The sequence below is a fragment of the Sparus aurata genome, chromosome 7 (genome assembly GCF_900880675.1).
Source record: "Sparus aurata chromosome 7, fSpaAur1.1, whole genome shotgun sequence".
NCBI classification, from domain to species: Eukaryota; Metazoa; Chordata; class Actinopteri; order Spariformes; family Sparidae; genus Sparus; species Sparus aurata.
The window spans coordinates 24,061,806-24,081,443 of NC_044193.1; the positions used below are offsets into that span (position 1 = coordinate 24,061,806).

The window sequence follows — 19,638 nt, forward strand, 5'->3', positions numbered from 1 at the left end:
TATAGTGCCTTATCTTTTTGCATCTATGATGCTTTAAGCTTAAAGCAGAGTCAATCATCCTACCTTTGGGTGACGCTGTGGTACTCTCCTCTGCAGTCTTGGCCTTATTAGCTGCTCTGATCGCAAAGATACGACCATCAGACGTTCTGATGTAAGTCCCTAAAACAGACAGAAGTGAAAGAAATGATCAGTACACACAAAATGTGCCTTTGACTTCTGTTCATTTTTCTTTTATTAATCCACGAACTGTATCGTCTGACCAACAGTTCAGATATAATTAATTTAATACCATGTAAGATGGAACATCGGAACACAAATTCTCACATTTGAGAAGCTTAAACTATTTTCTTTCAACAATTAAGTGATTATTGTGGTCAACACTCTAAGTGTTTTCAAGAGTTGACTAAAAAGGTGTTTGTACCTTTGGTGCCCCTGATGATGTGGATGCTCTCTCCTGTATTGATCCTGGCCTGAACATCCGTTGAGCTGTTGGTGCCTGGAATCACAATGTCTGAGAGAGACCAAGAAAGTGAAATTTACCAAGAGGACTGCGGTAGAAACATCAATTATTCTTCACCTAATATTGTGAGGAGTGAATGAATAAAGATATATGGAGATAGAAAAGTTCCATAACATGTCCGGTGTGTCTACCTGTAGTGGTGACGATCCTCTGCACAAACACACCGGCTTTTTGCAGGCAGTTGACGGGGAAACCTCCAAGGCTGGATCCTGATGAATTGTCGCTGGGGGCAGAGCCTGCAGACGCCTGTCGGGGCATCATGGGAACTGGAGTCGACTGGACTGGCCGAACATTGGCCACTGGTTTCTCTTCAGAACGAGCAGGTGGGCGCCTGAGCAGAGAGTTTATAGCGGTTAGATCATGAATTCATGACTTAGCGCATGAATCAAAAGCAGGTTTAGATGTCAGAGACCTTTAATAATCTGTTCCTTGCTTGCATGCTTTTATGTCACTTGCAATTGTTACTCAAAAGTTAGTTGAAAGACAAAATGATAAATGAATACACAAAAGTAGGGGGAAAGTTGTTTTTTCAAATTAGTGAACTGCCGCTGTGAGTCACTGACCAGTTTCTCTGACTGAAGGCGGGGATGTTGGTGAGGCTCTGGTCACTTGCTGGGTAGTAGTGAGCATAGGACGGGCGGGTGTACGGCACAGAGGCCCTCTTCTCTTCTTCGTAACCCTTCTTTGCCGCTTTCTTCTCAGCACTGCTCAGTTTCAGCTCCCGGCGGTCTATCAGCAGGGACTCGTGGGGGAATGGTTGCTGGAAGGGAGTAAAGGTGGAGGAGAAAAGATGTGAGATAGCTGCCATTCATTCTTTGGTTCTCATGGAAAGAAGCACGGGATGCCATATTTTTGCCTCGATGTGAAGCTTAAATTTCTTTGCTCATGAATTAAAAGCCAAATTGGAGATTCTTAACTTAACTTGAAATCTTGTGAGCTCAATTTTTTTCCCACTGGGAATTCAGCAGAGTTAATTATGAAGTGTCTCAACCCCTCACACTCAAAAACTACACGAGCGATCTAAAACAGTTTTATGAAAATAAAGAAAAGTGTAATTGCAGCTGCCTCAGGTCGTTCTCGGAATTAGAGAGATAATCAAGGAAAGGTTTGAAGATGTAATTCCAACAACCATCATCACAGCCAGTGGCTCACTGAATTAGAGAAACAGTCACTCATCTCTTGTACTACCTAACTGAAATTAAATCTGTCTTTAGCTAATTTTAAGCCTCACAAGACCACAGTGAACAAAGCAAAAAAACTAAGCAGGGCTACAGTAGAGCCTACAGAAACATTCCCATGTCCTACTTTGAAACACCACTAGGGGGCATCCAGAACAGTGTTGCTTTCTCAGTCTCCAATCTTCACTTACCTTAGTAATCAGGTGAGGGTAGAAGTGCAGCGCTTTCCTCAGGACGCCCTCTATGCTGTCCTGGGGCTGCAGCTGGACCTGTGAGGGGTCCGGCTCCTCCTCCACAAAGTGAAGGAGAGACTCCACTTCCCGCCTGGTGAAGGTCAGCACAGGGTTCAGGTCATCCACCACCCGGTCTGATGAAGGGAGGGAGAAATGAAGAGGCGGGTTCAGAGGACCCGGATGATTGGAGGAGGAAGAAGAGAAAGGAAAAGAGATTAAACTGTGAAAAACGGTTTGATTTCCAACAGCCCTCCAAGGCACAAGCAGCCTCAATGTGTCTGTCTCGCCGGTCAAGGCTCACAGCAAACACTTGAGACAGTTTACTCCGTCAGACGTGAGCCTCTTGGCAGAAGAACTCTGGTTTTAACACAAAGCTGATTATTTAAGTTCTGGGAGGTCTGTCTGCTGGGTGTTCACACAGAGCAGCCAGGACCGGGCTTTACACCAAGTCTGATTACTGACAGATGTTTGATTGAGTTGTCAGCTGAAGAAATACACAATATACTGTACGTCTAAGGTGACTTCAATGTGTTTTGAAATTTAAATTCTTCATCCTGATCTATTTGATATGTGCTTCATTTCCTTTTTTCTTTTTTTCTCCCCTTCCTGCTTTCATTAGTTCCAGTGTTGGTTTCAAGTTTTAAATTAAAAAAAGAACTGATGTTCAGAAAATGCACAGAAAACATCCAACGGGGAAATGGTTTTTGCACACAAAAGGAAATGAGGCAAATATGATAATAAATAAGATGCTTTTGTGACTCATCCATCTGTGAGGAAAAAGACAATCTCAAAAACAACAGGAAATAAAAAACATGTGCACATGAGCACGTCTCCCCTGAAGCAGTATTGGAACATAACACATAGATGTATTTTCAGACTCACCTGACATGCCCTGTTTGGAGATCTGTCGGTCGTAGATCTTCTTCTCCAGTGTGAAGTCGCACACCAGCCGGTAGATGTGACAAGGCTTCCTCTGACCGTAGCGGTAGACGCGGCACACGGCCTGGGCGTCGTGGCACGGGTTCCAGGAGGCGTCGAACACCACCACGCGGTTCGCTCCGATCAGGTTTACACCCAGACAACCAGCCCTGGGGCACAGAGAGGTCATGTTATACTTTGACCTAACCTCAATATTTCTCTTCTTTTGTTTTCTTCCATTTGTAATTGCTGTTTTTATGCATGAGGTTTACCTGGTTGACAGCAAGAAGACCCATGCAGAGGTGTTGGACGGGTCATTAAACTGGTTTATCAGTCTCTCTCTCTCTGAGGCAGTCGTACTTCCATCCAGTCCTAATAAACACACAGCAAGTTAGAATGTTGTTTTCACTCGCTTGGAGACATTCAGTTAAAATACAGTTTTATCATCCTCTGTGTTTTTTTTTACTTGTGTGTTACTCTATGGAATTGAATCTCTAACTGCTGTTATATGTTATCTATAGATGAAATAATATGCTCCTAAAGTTCCAACTAAAGATAAAATGTATGCAAAATAACGTAACTGTGAATGTCCACAAGAGATAATGGCTGACATGACTGAGGTAATGGGTACAGCTAAGGCTTTTGCTGGCGATCAAGACACAAACAATCTCTAAAAAAGCTGTCTTTTCCCTTCTGTGTCTGTGGGGAACCATCAACAAAAGTCTGTCAATCATCAAGAATCAACAGCAGATGGCAGCACTCATTGAAAGTCAATGTCTGGAGTCATATCGTTGCACAACCAAACCACAGTAGTCAGAAATCCCCTTGAGGAAAAGCCACAGATTTATCAGTGTGTGCCATCAGTTAAAACAGCTTTTCAATCAGTCTCCTCCTATTTGTGTGTCGATAATATTGAATATAAAACATTTTTATAGAACCAAATACTTACTATAGTAGTTGAGGTTGCGGACCCAGTTCTGGTTGGGTCTGTCTCTGTTGGATGTGTTGGGCGATGGGGGAACGGGTCTCTTAGCCAGAAAATCCTCAATCACCGTCAGTGTGTTCAAACTCTGACTGCAGGTGGCAGACAAAGTGCAAAATTAGAGACTGCAGAAAAAAAATCTTTTATTGTTAAAAGTAATTTGTTTCGCTACAATTAGTTCAGGATTTGTTGTTGCGCTATTTTGTCATCTGATCTTTTACCTGAAGACGAGCATTTTGTCTCCCTTCCTGACGCTCTCCTCTATCAGGTGGAACAGCAGCACCATTTTCGCTGAGTTCTCCAGAATGCCGGGCTTGTAGTCACACATGATGTCCTTTGCCTGGCCATGCGAAGAGACAGACAGAGATAGTTAAACTCTACAGAACTTTTTAACACCACCTCCACATTATTTAATCAGCTTAAACTGATTTAAAAGAAGTGAGAATATATTGCTGATTTGCAAAGTTACAACACAAGATGAAACAACCAAAGCTTTGAAGCACTCTGCAGTGCAACGCTTACTGTGGGCTTTAACCGTAAGTGTTCTGATCCAAAGTCGGCTTGTTATCTCAAGATCGTCTCTCACCATGTGGTACAGAGGATGCTTAACATTTCTTGAGCTATATCAACCAGTAACAGTAATGTCCCCACAGTTTCTGTTGTTTCCTAGCAGAATCCTTGATCACAGGCAAATAAATCTCCATCCAATGTAGTAAGTGGAGTGTAATAAGGTTAAGGAACAAATTTAGAACTCCATGAGCCTTCATATATCAGTAGAGGATTTGTGTTCGAATTTTGCAAACTTTAATCGATAGAAATCAAGTACTGTTAAGTTGGTGAACATCAACGTACCCATTCGTAAGTGATGACCTGATTGGCTTTCTCCTGCAGCTGGTTGAGACTCAATCCACCAATGGGGTTGGGACTCTCCAGGGGTTTGGACTTTTGATTGGGTGCGGTTGGACATCGGGCGGGCCCTGTGGTAGTGATGTCATCAAGGTCCAAGTCCTGGTCATTGGCCAGGTTTTCCTTCTGTAGGGCCTCGTAGAGCACGTCAGGATGGTTCCAGATCTGAAGAATGACAGGACATAAACGGAAGTGAGAACAATTTCTCAGGTGAGAATCACTGGATTTGCCAAATAGTATAAACATACAGGAATTTATCTTTGTGCAGAAACATGTTGACTAAGATAATAATTTGTGTAACAGTACTACAAGGACAGCAAGACCTCATAAAGAACAAGATGACTTTTGTTGAAGTAATTTTGATTTTAATCCTGTAATTGCAGATAAAACTGAATTCAGGTAATGATTCACATACACGCTCCCTTCTCCTCACCTTGCAGCAGACACAGAAAGCCTTCAGCGGGTTGAGGCTAAGCCAGCCTGTGTTTCCTGCCTCCCTGAAGCGGTTCATGAACTCTGTGTAGAGCGCCCTCTGCAGGGGGGACAGACGCACCAGGAGCACATGTTCCTCTTTAGAGGGCAGCTGGTCCCTCAGGACGTCATGACCTCGCCTAGAATAAAAACAAGTTACAGTCAGTAAGTGATATTAAAAATAAACAGCAGAACCTTTGTTTTATCTATGACATGTTTAAGACAGTGCAGGTCTTGTTTTTGGGGCAGTAGTTGTGAGTGTCAGCTGTCTCACCTCTGTACGAAGCCCTCCAGCAGGCTGTGAAGGACGTGGCTCCTGTACCTCATCAACTGGACGTCCTGAGGCGTGCTGTCCACACACTGCCCGTTCAGAATCGGACGCTCAAACATGTTACTGAATTCCTGCCGCGTACCTGAAGTTCACATAAGATGTAAGCTTAACAGGAGAGCAGCCAAACAACCTTCATGACCGTCAAAGATATCTCCTGAAACAAAATGCAGATCTCGTCCCATACCTAGGAAGTCGGGTCGGACAAAGTCGACCATGCACCAGTATTCAATCAGGTTGTTTTGGAGCGGATAGCCGGTCAAGACCACGCGGCGTCTGGTTCGGATGTTCTTCAGAGCCTGAGATGTGCTGGCATGGCAGTTCTTGATGCGATGGCCTTCATCACAGATCACCACATCTGGACCGGGTCGAGCCAAGGCTCTTTCGATACCTAAAGGAAAATAGGAAAATATATTCAATGATGTACTACGTGAATGTTTTAAATAGCAGAAATGTAATTTTCCCTCCATTTTCCACTTCTCTTTTCCCCTCCATCTCTCCCACCTTTGAGCAGTTCTTGCTGCCGGTCCTCTTCATCCAGGTCGATGACAACAGGTCCCGTCGCTTTCTTGCCCTTCTTCTTCCTCCCAGCTACAAAGCTCTTCTTCAGCGACAGGAGGCGGTACATCTCATAGCCCATCAGCAGCACACCTCCGTCCTGTGCCCAGTCCTCCACCACCTTGGCCCTGGTCGCTGTGTTCCTGGGTAACGTAAGAAAGAAACGGCTCAGTTCAGTTGATGCTTGTATTGGACAATTATTTCGTATTACAGAGAGTTCGGATCTCTTTGAATCTGCCCCAAAACGATACGGAAAGTTGTAAAAGACATTGTGAAGTAACATTTCTTCCAATGTAGTAACCCAGCTGCTCTATGTGGTGTGGTAAAATGTGAGCTGTAACCCCTTTAAGTGGACCTACAAGAATTTAAAGTAAAAACAAATAATATGATCGATCACCGTAATTGTAATACATTCCCAATTATTTACTAAATTAGCAACCATTTAGCAGTGCTTGAACAGCAGGAACAAACGCTTCCCAGTTCTGATCATTTTAAAACGATTTTTTCTTTTAACTGAGCGGAGACGTAATGAGGTTACTGTGTCACTCTCAGGCGAGACTGCATCATGGAACTGCACGCTCATCATGTAGCATTCCTCCCTTCCTTTCTAATCCCAAACACACACGCACACACAAGAGTCAGAGAGTCTTTCCAGCAGAAGCAGCTGTTGAGAAAGAGGATGACGAGAGGACGAGCCAGACGAGGATCAAGAACAGAGGCAGGTCAGAAGGTCGGCACCGTCTTTTCTCAAATTCGGAAGTAACGTCTCTCCACTGCTTTACACGAATGTAACTGCATCCAGCCTCCTGAGATTAACCAAAGACTCTGCTGCATGTGTGTGTGTGTGTGTGTGTGTGTGTCCACTCTCCTGCAGTATCGTATTCTGACTTTTAAAGAAAGTAATTAAGTTATTCTTTCTCTACTATTTTTCATAAAGTTTAAAATAAAATCCTGTTACTCACTTGTGTTCGTCATTGAGGATGTGAACCTTGAAGGAACGAGGTGTCACCAGTTCGGGATCGGTATCCGTAGGTAACGCCTCCGGGGGTGGGACCCACATGTTAAACTCTGACAGCCAGTTCTGCAGCGTGTTCACCTGGGATGAAATCGAGTTGATATTTAGTCCTCATCATCGACAGTCAGGCCATAGAATATGTTATAGTTCTAACTAAGATCATTTGTTTTAGAAGCAAAAACACCAGAAACCTGCTCGTTATTGCTTCTTAAATGCAATGAAATCAGTCGCCCTTCTCCACTAAATAAATCTTAAATTAAAATGCTTTGCTTTGTTTTTAAACTAAGTAAGTGACTTCCAGACATTGGGATCTTTTGAAGAATCTTGTGATCAATTCTTTTCTTATTCACTTTAAAGAGAAACTCTTTCTCCTGGGGGCCACTGAGCATATCATCAGCACACTGTTTATTCAGTGCTCCACATTCCCTTGTAATCCAACATTAAATGCACAGGTGCTTACAGGTACGATGGCGAGCACGGTGTGAGCCTGCGTGTGTCTGAACAGGACATCGATGAAGGAGATGACCTGCAGCGTTTTTCCCAAGCCCATGCTGTGAGCGAGGATGCAGCCGAATCCGCTGCTGCTGCCGAACCGCTCCACAGACTCCACCAGGTTGTCGTACAGGAAGCGGATTCCACCGATCTGAAGAGGAGATGGGGAAGGGAAGAAGTGGAGGATGAAGAGACAAGACGGAGAAAAGAGAGAGGGTGAAATGAGGGAGGGAAGAGGGTGACAAAAGAGAGAGATGGAACCATGGTGATAAGAGGGTGAGGCGGCAGAATTGTACTTAAACTGTTCAAGTGAAAGTCCATTTAAACGTAAGACTTTCTGGCACAATAATGTCAGATTTACTTCCTTGTATGGTGCAGGATGACCAGACAAAAGAACCAAATGTTTGCTTTGAGTGCAGCAGGAAAAATACCTGGTGAGGTTTGACCGCTCGCGCCAGCTGAGCCGACAGGAAAATGTCCTTCTCTGATTCTGGATGGTTCAAGTTGACCAGTACCCTGCCCTGGGTGTCTGGCTGGTTAAGGGCGTCGTTAGCGTGTGCGCCACTCGGCTCGCTCTCTTCTTCCTCGTTGGTGGACTCACTGCTGAGGTGGACAGTGTCGTCCTCGCCCGAGCTCAGATCAATCACATCTGCGTGGAAAATTACATTGCAAGTCTTTCAAATACTTTTGTAGTCTAAGTTCAGAAAATACATTTTTGATGTCAGACTGACATCTGTATATAAAAGACACAACATACTTTTCTGATTACAACTCCCGAGTGTACTTTGACCCTTTTCAAGTACATAAAGTACATTTAATATGAGATACTTTAAGACTTGTGACTTTCACTTTCATCAAAAGTAATATTTAATCACGATATCTTCAGTATGACCTTTGGACTCTTTTTACAACACTGCAAAGAAGCAAATTCTATGACAGTAAAAAAATATTGGAGAAATGTAAGAAAAAGTTTTAAATGGAGGGGTATTATCTACTTTTTTTCTTTGTAAATAAACTGTTTTTGAAGGGATTTAAACACCTTTTGATGAAGAACCTTGTAAACTTTATCACACGAGAAACAAGTTAACAAATCTTAAGCTACAGCTTTTCCCAATAAAAACAACAACCATTACATTTTATTGGCCTTGATGCATTAATCTCAAATGATACGGTGAACCGGCGCTTGGTCACGAGCACAACTTGTGGGATGTTACATGAAACGTGGACGTCACTCAGTGTGAAGGGTGGAAAGACTGAAATCCATTTCTGATAAAAAAGGGACTTTAACGTCAACGGTATCAAGTGGTGAAAGTTACACAAGCCGTCAATCTGCGAGGGCATGACGGAAAGGGGAGAGGTATGTGTGTGTGTGTGTGTGTGTGTGTGTGTCAGTATGTTAGTGTGTGTGAAAGAGAGAGAGTGCTTATATAACTGCAGTGAATGGCTGGTTATACAAGTAGGATTAGAGTGGAGGGGGAGACTGGTTATGCAACCCCAACTAGAAATGTCACTGTGCCACTGCGAGCGTGTGTGTGTGTGTTCGTTATGTGTGTGTTCTGGCTCATAACCAGGATTAGCCAGCTTTATTGCTCCACAGACCCACTCTGATCTGCCCTACAGACGCTCTCTCCTTTTCATCTCTCTCCCTCCATCCGTTTTGTTCTCTTCTTTTCTTTTGTATCTCTCTGCTCCCAAATCTACATCGGATCTCTTTGTTCATTTGTTCATCCCATCGCTCTCTCTCCCTCACTCTCTTTGTGTGTGTGTGTGGCAGGTGTTTGTGTGTGTGTGTCTCTGTGTCTTTGGTTTGCCTCCGTCTTGTATGTGTGTTTATCTTCAACTGTGTGTGTGGCTCTGTGAATGTGTGTCAGGGTGTGTGTGTGTGTCTGCGCACTCGGGCAATAAGGGAACAGTACATGATGTACCCTGTGGAGGTTTTAAATATTCTGATACACAGGGCAGCTAATCTAGCCGAACCACACACGGACAAGCATGCACACCCAGGAACTGAGGAGATTTTTGACCTCTGTGGTGTAAATGTGCGCAGGGAAACTTCCAGTAATTGGGTTAAGATGTGTCCAAAAAGGCTGCGGAGTGTGTTCAACTTTAAAGTAAGTTAAAGAAAACCAACTGAATGTCGAGTTTGACTTTTTTTTAACCATATTCTTTTAACCAGGAGCAGAAAGTCACACCAGAGAACCAGCAGGACCTTTTTTAAAAAAAAAAATCCAGCTGACGCAGCCTTTTAAAACAACTTTCCAGACCCATAGGCTCCGAAAAAGCAATTTGAAACAGAGTGTGTGATTTAATAAACGCACGGCTGTCATGAAGCTATTAAGGCTGCTTTGCTTAATCTCAGAGAGACGGATGCTTTTAGAGATGTGAGGTTTCCACCAGACACCGTGTATCCTTAAAGTGCACCGGAGGATTGGCTTTATGTCCTGTGGTTGAACTGGGTGGTTGAATGTTAGCTATTAAAAACACAGCTGTGGCCTAAAAACCTTTCCAACACAAAAAGTTAAACCACTGTAGTCAGACTGAAACACATGCAAATGTCAAGAACTGTCCCAGGTTTGGTTCAAATTCAAATTCAGCAATGCAGCTCTGTTTTTTCCTCAACCCCGGCTGTATCTAAATTGTTTTTCATCATTTTTAAATAGTTAATTTTGCAGCTACACCACAATCTGCAACAGTTTACTTGGATTAAACACAGTCTGAACTAATTGGGAACACCTTTGAAAACCAGGATTGAATGATTCAAACACCGACATTAAACACGTCATAAATGTGCTGGCAGCTGTACACAACAGTTTCACCTTTGAATAAACCAGCAATCTGGCGAGTAACATGGACGCGCCAGCTGTTTAATACTTGGTGTTATTGTACTTTTTATATGCACAATGAAAAAAAAGTACAGACTACAGTGAATGAGGAAACCTTTTAAGATCACATTGTCTACATTTCAAATAAAGTATGAGAGAATAATAATAGGTTTTATGTCTCAAGGGAGCTTAAACCTTTCTTTCAAAACTCGCAGCATAAAAACGCACATCTTTATATGTTGTGGTGAGAAACAGGACGATAAAACATGCTCCTGCTACGGTCAGAAGTCAGTCAAATCTGTTAAAAAGTAAAGTACACTTGTGACATGATTTTGTTAGGAATACACCTATGTGTAGACCTCCTGAGAGCTTTTGCTGTTTAAAACTGCAACCTGTCATGGTTTTTGAACACTGAAGCTCTTTATAAATCTGTAATAAGCATGATGATTAAAAAAGAAGTGAACAAGATTGCAGTAAATCCCAGTTCAAAAACAGTGGATCTACCCTCTCATTTCTAGTGCTGGAGCCTGAAAGTTGGTGTAACTTGACATCTGAAAGAAATCTTCACACGTTGTACCAAAGCTCACACCGTGCTGTTAAAGGCATCTTAAAAATCAGCAGCTGGTGTATTTAAGGCTTCATCGAGCCATGTGGACAGCTCAGAATATACAACTGGCGGACGAGTAATAAATAAACTTCACAGCTCAGTGTCCCCATCTGCTTTCATGAGCTACTAGCCCACCTACACAATGAAGGGTCAAAAGGGGTGATCCAGGCTGGAGACCCTCAATGTCTTTTTACCCACAATTCAGGTGAGTGCTCTCATCTGTCATTATTCACTGATAGAAAACAACCCAGTTAAGGTGAGAAAGCGCTGAACTTGGGGTCTTTGACTCTGACCTGCTCTTTTCATTTCACTATTTTATCAATTATTTTGTAAATATACTGCAGGTCAGCGACTGACTCTGATTATTGTGTTCAAACATGGTTGGCTAAGCATATGCCTGCTTGCTGAATTATCATTATGTTTGTCCAGAAGCTTAATCTGATCCTACACTGCTACCTTTCATTTAACTCTTGCTCTACGAGCAACCTCACTGAGTCATCTCAACATTTAACATGGTAATGCAATTGTTTTCAACATTGAAAGGTTCTTTTCTAAAGACACTTGTTTTCAATAAAATGCTCCAGGATTAAACCACGTAACTCAAAATAAAACACTTAATTTGTTTCAAGGTAATGAGGCATGAAAATCAACAGAAAGAACGCCTTTGCTCCGTTTGCTTTTTGTACTCAATTTCCTCAAATTTGATATTTTTGTAGTAGTGAAGTATTTAGGTAATATTTGGTTTATGTGTCTCACCTGTTTTGTGTGTGTGCTCTGTGGTGGAGGTGGGTATGCCGTCATCCTTGCTGATGGCTGTGCTGCTGGAGTCCAGGCAGATCACTTTCTGTCTGGCCGACGCCACTTCTGGCTGTGATGCCAATGATGCAGACGCATGGTTTGTCACATCGCCTGGAGAAAGGCACAGGAATGATTAACAGAGTTAAAAAATAAATAAATAAATAAATAAGGCAAAGAACTAAATGACAAATAAAGTATACTGATCAAATGCTAGCAAGCTGTTTGTACTTTTTTTTTTAAAGAACCTGGGGTGCGTATAGGTTATAGAAGTAGTAGAGGCTGTTATTTTCAATGGAAGCATTTGTTGTGGGGTTGTATGCTCTCACCAGTTGTGTATTCAGGCAGCAGTGGTACGGGGAAATCCTGCTTTCTCTGCTCCTCCAGACGTTGCCTCCTCTCAAGCTCTTCCTGCTGGGCGACTTTGGTCACTGCCTCCAACTGATGCTCCCTCAGTAATTTCCTACACAGACAGAGACAAAAATAAGCATAAATATAGTAATACAGTTTTTACAAACTGTCACTGTATCTGTTAAAAGCTGGGAGACACTTGGTGTTCTTTGTATACATATTCATATAATGATGAATCAATTATGACCGTCATTCCACAGAGTGATTTCTTCACAGCTGCATTAATCACTATTTATTCATTATGACCATGAAGAGAAATTACTCTGTAACAGAGACGTGACTCATCTAGAGAATTGTCCATCTGAGTTAGTTCTAGCTAAATTTTTTGGTTTACAGACCTGTCGTAGGCTACACTGATGGCCAAGCTAACGCCACATGGACAAAGTTAGTGACTAGCTACAAACATTTACCTGTTCAGGAGCCACTCAGGAGTTGGTGGAAACAAAACCAGGGCAAAAAAGAGTGAATACTGTACCTACATGTACCACTGGACAGGAATACCACTCCAAATAAAAGCTTATGTTTGCTGGAGGTGTGAGAGTTTACTAATGCGTTAGCCAGAAGGGCTGTGTCATGGTGGTTTGTCCATGAGCTTGTTTTTGAGTTCTGCTGCCCCCCATAGCCAAAAATTGATCAAGTATATCATATGAATATGAGGTCTACGAGCTAGCTAAATGTTTTGGTTTGACAATGCAGCATGCAGCCATTTTCCTCTAAAAACCTCTGACAAAGCCGCTGTAGGCTACACTAACTTGCAAGCTAACAGCGCATGGACAAAGTGAGCAACTAGTTACAAACATTTACCTGCATAGGAGCCACATAGGACAGACACACGACTCCAAATAAATGTTGCTGGAGGTGTGAGAGTGTTAGCCAGAGCGTCATGACGGTATGTCCGTGTTTTTGACTTCTGCTGCTGCTGAATCCAGTACAGCTAAGCGATATTATATGATTATGTTTATTTAGTTTTTGTAATGACACACATTGTGGATTTGCAGGATATTATTTGTGAGATACCAGCTGGAGTTTCAAATAAAAGCTACCTAAAGCAATCAGCTGTCTTAATTTTTAGTATTACGATTCATTTTTCGACTTCTATGACTTTCATTCTGCCACTGGCTCCAGCTGACTCGTCACTCAACCAGTCTCTCCAGAAACAGAAAAATAATGGTCAGTGTTTTGACAGCTGTATTCCATTATTTGAGAGAGAATTTTACTAAACAAATGATTCATTGTTGAAATTCTACACTATCAGATTGTGCGAATCGTAACTCCAACCGAAATGACTCCACTGAAGCCAGAGCCTGCTTCTCTGACACATGTTTGATATTACTTTCGCCCGTTATGTAAAAGCAGCAGCATACTTGAGGTGGGACCACATCATGGTTATTGACAGTCAGAGGAATGAATCTGCAAACAGAGCTTTTTTAACAATAATCATCAACAGATTTCATCTGTAATTGGCGAGCGCTGTAGTTCTTCAAAATGGGAGTGAAAGTAAATTGAAAGAGATGCAGGGGGGAGGTGATAAATCCTATTATTCAGCCAACAATGAAGGTTGTTAGAAATACAATAAGTGTTGAGTAAGCTGGGTGAGTGTTAGTTTACGTTGCATCTCAGCAGAAACGCACTGAGGGGATTGTGTTGTAATCCGTTTCATCTCAGGGTTGACTGGTTACTGCTTGCCAAGCACTGAGTCATTTTATGAAAATCTGGATTAAATATAACAGAAAGCAACTTCTTGTCCAGTCGATTGTGTTTGTTATAATAATGTTTTATTGTGTTATTCTCTGGCACAATGATGAAGCGGTGCTCAATTTGCGTCATTTCTTTGTTTCTGTCCACGTCACTGGCGACAACACCAGATGTCCAGGACCTACTGATGAAAGCCGGGGCATTGAGCAACATCTGGACAAAGGCATGTATGTATCCATTAAAACGCCCCATGAATGTCTAATCCTCTCACTCCTGGGAGTTTTACTACTTTGCATTAGTTGCCTTCTCCCTGATCCATCTCATTTATCCGATCTCTGAATGATGTCTTCTCATGTAATGTGTATCTGTACCTTTACACCAACCATTATGGTCCGCTCAAATCCATCTCTGCAGCAGTGTATTTTTGTATTTCACAGTAACCTGTGCTGTAATGTCATGGCAACAATACCTTTCCAAGTATAGGAATCCTAAATATAGTAAGTTCACCTCTTCATCTCAAGCTTTAATAAGAAATCTCTGCAGAATACACATGCGGGCGTACAGTCAGAACTCTTCTCTCAGGTCGAAGTGAACGAGCTGGGTTCAGTACCTGATGTTGCGTCTCATGTGTGCTGGTTTGGAGCCCCTCTTCTTGGTTCCTGTCAGGGAGGAGGGAGGGGAAGGGCTTTGGCTGGCCGGCCTGGAGCGGGCCCTGGACGCGGGCTGGGAGGGAGGAGGGTGGGCCGGCGTCTCCCCCGAGGGTGAGGTAGATGGGGGAGGGGTGCAGTGCCAGGCATCCGAGTCGCCTCCCTGAGCCTCATTCTCGGAGCTGAAGGGGGCGCCGTGGGGCTGGTCTGTGCAAGAAAGAAAAGAAAGGAATGGTTATTGAAAGAGTTGTAACTGTAGAAATATTGAGTGATGTTACGATACTGAATCAATTTACAAACTCGCTCAGTTAAAAATGTATGGTGTCTCTTCAATTAATATGCTATGAAATCCAATCTTCAGTGGATGCCAACTTTGTATTACAAATTGATAACCTACATACTGTGTGAGGGTTTTTCTTTAAAACTCCACTATTGTGTAATACATTTCCAATTGCTTTCACAACTGAGGAGCCTGTTTCAGGTGTTCACAAATCAGCAGCAATTAAAACCATGAAAAAATATTCCCAACTGCCACAACCAGGACACCCCTCCCTTTGAAGCTCGGGCGGTTGTGTCATTAGATGAGCACAGTAGAGCCCTCTGGGCCTCCAGTAACGCCTCACCACCTGTAAGTGCTCCCAGCACACACCTTTAAGTTATAATTGTACGTACAACAGGAAGATATAAATCAGATACATGACTTATTGTGTAATTTGAACAACCCAGGTCAAACATGCAAATCCTCCCATCAAGCACGCAGACACTTTTAATGCATCAGCACTGTCTGCTTCCATTATGATGTTATTCACTGTACAGTTCTCTGCTGGTTATCATGTTTGTCTGGGTTCAGGCAGCTGTGTGATGAGATTTCCCTCATCAATTAAAATAAGACAGGGAAATTACTTGGTTAAAGCATGTGTGCTTCAACAGATGAACCACCAGTAGCCAGGTACAAGCAAATAGTTACTTGTATTCCTCTTTTACCAAAAGTGCAATTCATAAGTCCTGGGGTAAAATCACAATCTTTTTTTCTCAAGAGACTCTCTGGTGACCTTCACTAGTGTTTGTGTATACAAGATCCAAGATTAACCAAAGGAATCATTTAATTACATTTTTCTGGAATGGTAAAATGTCAATCTATTCAAACATCTTGCAGCATGTCTTATTCATCGAGACTTGTTTTTCAGGCTGCTGACATCTTTCCAATGACGCCTTCATAGGTTCAACTCATTTGGGCAGCCAGAGCCTGTAAGTTTTCAAATCGATTCAAATTAACACTCAGCTTAACTAAACACCAAGAAGACTCCTCTCAGCCTCTGAAGCATGCTTCCACACAAAATGGTGAAAACATTGCCGTTTGGCACCTTTAACCCTCTTCAGTTTGTTTCATTTCTATTCTTTAATGTTGTTTTCTCTGTTTCTTCTACCCTCAATCTGCCTGTATTTCACTTTCACCTTTCTTCTTCTTCTTCCCTCCTCCACCTCCTCCTCTCCCTCTCTCAGTTGTTCTGGCAGAGACACACTGAACCAGATCTGAGGCTTATGTAAGAGCTGGATCATAAATATGGACGACTTATGAAACACAAGACAGGACACAAACACTGACACACACACGCACAAACACACACACACACACACACACACACACACACACACACACACACACACATTCCAGTGGACAAGTGTTCACATAACAATATAAATCAAAACACAGACACAGACACACACACAAAAATGTGTAGGCCAGTCCGGCCAAGGATCTGCCTGTGATGAGAGTGAACAAACAAGGACACACTGCCAACACACACATGATTTTCAGTTTCAACACACGCACAAAGAAATGCTAACAAGACATGTTCACGGCATGACACCTGGCAAACCTGCGTTTCAGTTTCCCACATTATGAAAACACACACGCATGCACACACACCCCTAACATAATGGAGCATGGAGGCTGGTGATGAGCTCAGTGCGAGTTGAAAAACAACTTACATAAAACGCCCCTTCAGTCCGAGACGTGATAACAAACTTCTGGATGTGGATGCTAATGACACGAGCCAGTCACAGTACTGAATCTGTGTGTGTGTGTGTGTTATACTTATGTGTCTCAGAACAGCATTTTCAAACAATTCATTTGCAATCATTGTGATATCAAATTAGTTACTGCCTGAGAAGAGAAGAGAGTAAACAAATTAAAATCCATTAGACCACGAATGTGTTGGAGAACATTTACGACTCTCATACCTCCGCGCAGGCTGCACAATCCTCTTATTTTTGTATGTTGACATGTTCTGTCTGCACTGGGATCAGCACCAAAATACATCCAGTGACAGACATGCTACATTAGAGGACTTCACTGGATCACTCAGCTCACAGTAAACCAAGACCTGGACCAGAGACCACCAAACTGGTCTTAACTGACAACACTGGATGGACTGTTGGACCTATTTGTATGGGTAATCACACAGAACTTCATAGTTGTCCACGATCAACACAACACAGCGCAAAGTCAGCATCGATGCAGACTTTTTGTTGGAGGGTTTTATGACCAACACCCACTCCTCGTTTAATTGGCTGGGATGATCCTTAATGTGGTGGACCCTGCCTGAGGATGGGCAAACTGACTAAAGCTGGGTAGGGAGAGGGTGAGGTGGGTAGTTTGAGGAAGGGTTTATTTTTTCTTCAGGCTACAAGTTCCAGGTAGGCCGAAATGTGTCTATGTTTAAAAAATGTGAAGTTGCTGCTTTAAAGGCTTTAAAAGTTTGAGACGTGAAATTATTTCCAGATTATAAGTAGTCAAAACAAAAGCACAGAGCCCGAGTTCTTGTCAATAGTAAAATGTGTGCCGCACTGTGACATCTTTCCTCTGTTTAGAGTTTATTGCTCATGCTAACAAACCCGTCCTCGTCCTCCCATGTATTTCAATAAAAAAAAACAGGAAACATTAAAACACGCAATGTCCTGTGCGCCACATGCCTTTTTTTTTTTTCCATGAATGAGCTCCCAGGCATTGTTTGTCTGTAACAGTAAATGTGAAAGCTTTCACAAAAATGGACACGGTTTAATGATTATTATACTTGTTATCAGAGATAAAAGCAGCAGAACATGACCATGTTCCAGATTTCAATTACACATTCACTCAATTTACCCCATCTTCCTGCTGTACCCTCCACCCCTACTTGACAGACCTGACAGAACAGTTATATAAGGATTCCTGAAATGCACAGGGCTTCAACATCATGCGCACACACACACACACTCACACACATACACACACACACACACACACACACAGTGAACATTCGAGAGAGACACTGAGGGGGCAGACAGGAAAGGAAAGAAGAGAGGGGAGAGAGATGAAAGGGAGGTCATCATTCAAAGAGAAAAAGAGAGACGTACTTCAGAGTGAGAGGGGGTGGAAACACACACACACACACACATTAAAAAAACATGGTGGCGACACACAAACAGCACACGCAGACGTAGATTCTGGGAAGTAGGACCGTTTCCTCTGTAGGGTCAAGAGAACAACAGGTCCAGGAATTATTCACCGCAGAAAGAGAGAGAGAGATGCTGGCAGGGCTTTTATGAAATATACTACGAAATATGATTTTATAAGTTGCTTACTTAAGTGTCCACACCTGTGTGCAACACCTGATTTCAAGATGAGTTAGTGGTTCAAAGATGTTATTTAGCACAGAGCAACAAAGTAGAATTGTCACCTCATGTCTTGATCATTGTTTGTTTTTATTTACAACCAGCAGCCTTTTGTTTTGTCACAAAGCCCTGATCTGGGCAGATATAAATAGTTTTCTTAAAAAATGCCTAATGAAATAAACCAAATAAAAATGCAGGACAAATAATTCTGGACAGATTGATGGTAAATGAGAGTGGCATTCAGTGGAACAGGCAACTCCAATGGCTTTACCAGAGAAACTTATCAGTTCTACAAAAGATAAGAACTTCCGGTTGGCTGTGCGAGCAGCTGGATGAATAAACAACCTCATGTCTGGTGGATATTACGTTTTTTCGGGCTGTCTTTTAAAGTCGATACATCCAATAAACGAATAACTAAACAAAGGAACTGGTAATGAAAATATGAATTAGGATCTGGAACTTCTGTTATTTCCTTTCTTGTGAAGTGTTCAAAGTGTGGACGCTGACAGTCAGTCTCTTATTTAACGTGTCACTTTGGCTGAATGCCAGCTTGTATACATCAGTTGTTTCTGTTATGCATTACAAAAACATACTTTTAAAAGAGATATCGCACGGAATAAAACATAGAAAAACAAGTTTTATAACCTCAAAGACACATACTATCTATATCACCTTTCTATGGCTCCATAACCTCAGGATTAAACTTTGACAGTCTCATCAAATGAGCAGCTGTAGCTTTGTTATCGTGGAGCAATGTAATGCTGTCAAGGTGAAGTCCTCCTCTCTCTCGCTCTCACACTCACATATACAGCCATATTCGGAATGCTACAGATAGATGTACACATTCAAACACCTTGGGGGGAGTCTTACTCTATCGTCACCACAAAGTAGGGACAGGTTATACAACTCACACACACTCAGAAGCACAGAACACATTATATAACTAATGAATCATTCCATACTTCCCACTGAGGAGCATGGAAACTGAAAACCTCTCTGGGATCGTGCTACACAAATACACACTCACAAGTTTTGGGTGCTTTGGAAGGAAATGACTCTATGACACAAGAAGGGCAGCCCTCCAATTGAAATATCCAGGCAAGATAAAAGCTGTGCGATTGGCTGCATGATGTCAGACACACACAAACACTACATAAGACTAATCAGAACTGCATTAAAAAGAAATCAATGCCTCTGATCAAGCAGCACCACCACTACCAGTCAACTCCAACCACTGATGGTGGCATTTACAAATCTCAAAGGAAGGCAAAGTGAGATGAATGAACAAAGTAAACTTTCCATACACTGTATATGGAGCAGGATACTTTTTGTATTCACATAAATTACACTATAACCAAGTATTTACAGTAAATATACTTAAGTGTCATAAGTAAAAGTATATG

The 19,638-nt window shown here is 42.3% G+C and overlaps 1 protein-coding gene across 3 annotated transcripts in view; it reads right to left on the minus strand.

Moving 5' to 3' along the window:
• LOC115584722 (helicase ARIP4-like) overlaps nucleotides 1–19,638 on the minus strand; it is a 74,056-nt gene that overhangs the window by 5,908 nt on the left and 48,510 nt on the right. For all 3 annotated transcript variants that reach the window (XM_030422339.1, XM_030422341.1, XM_030422340.1), the window contains 20 exons: nucleotides 14,542–14,785; nucleotides 12,155–12,288; nucleotides 11,787–11,939; nucleotides 8,033–8,250; nucleotides 7,570–7,752; nucleotides 7,057–7,190; nucleotides 6,041–6,237; nucleotides 5,724–5,927; nucleotides 5,483–5,621; nucleotides 5,171–5,348; nucleotides 4,684–4,902; nucleotides 4,053–4,171; nucleotides 3,799–3,923; nucleotides 3,122–3,221; nucleotides 2,814–3,019; nucleotides 1,890–2,065; nucleotides 1,084–1,280; nucleotides 652–851; nucleotides 422–511; nucleotides 64–159 (listed from right to left, as the gene is read on the minus strand). In XM_030422339.1, the coding sequence (XP_030278199.1) occupies nucleotides 64–159; nucleotides 422–511; nucleotides 652–851; nucleotides 1,084–1,280; nucleotides 1,890–2,065; nucleotides 2,814–3,019; nucleotides 3,122–3,221; nucleotides 3,799–3,923; nucleotides 4,053–4,171; nucleotides 4,684–4,902; nucleotides 5,171–5,348; nucleotides 5,483–5,621; nucleotides 5,724–5,927; nucleotides 6,041–6,237; nucleotides 7,057–7,190; nucleotides 7,570–7,752; nucleotides 8,033–8,250; nucleotides 11,787–11,939; nucleotides 12,155–12,288; nucleotides 14,542–14,785 (3,312 nt within the window). The remainder of the gene's footprint in view (nucleotides 1–63; nucleotides 160–421; nucleotides 512–651; nucleotides 852–1,083; nucleotides 1,281–1,889; nucleotides 2,066–2,813; nucleotides 3,020–3,121; nucleotides 3,222–3,798; nucleotides 3,924–4,052; nucleotides 4,172–4,683; nucleotides 4,903–5,170; nucleotides 5,349–5,482; nucleotides 5,622–5,723; nucleotides 5,928–6,040; nucleotides 6,238–7,056; nucleotides 7,191–7,569; nucleotides 7,753–8,032; nucleotides 8,251–11,786; nucleotides 11,940–12,154; nucleotides 12,289–14,541; nucleotides 14,786–19,638) is intronic.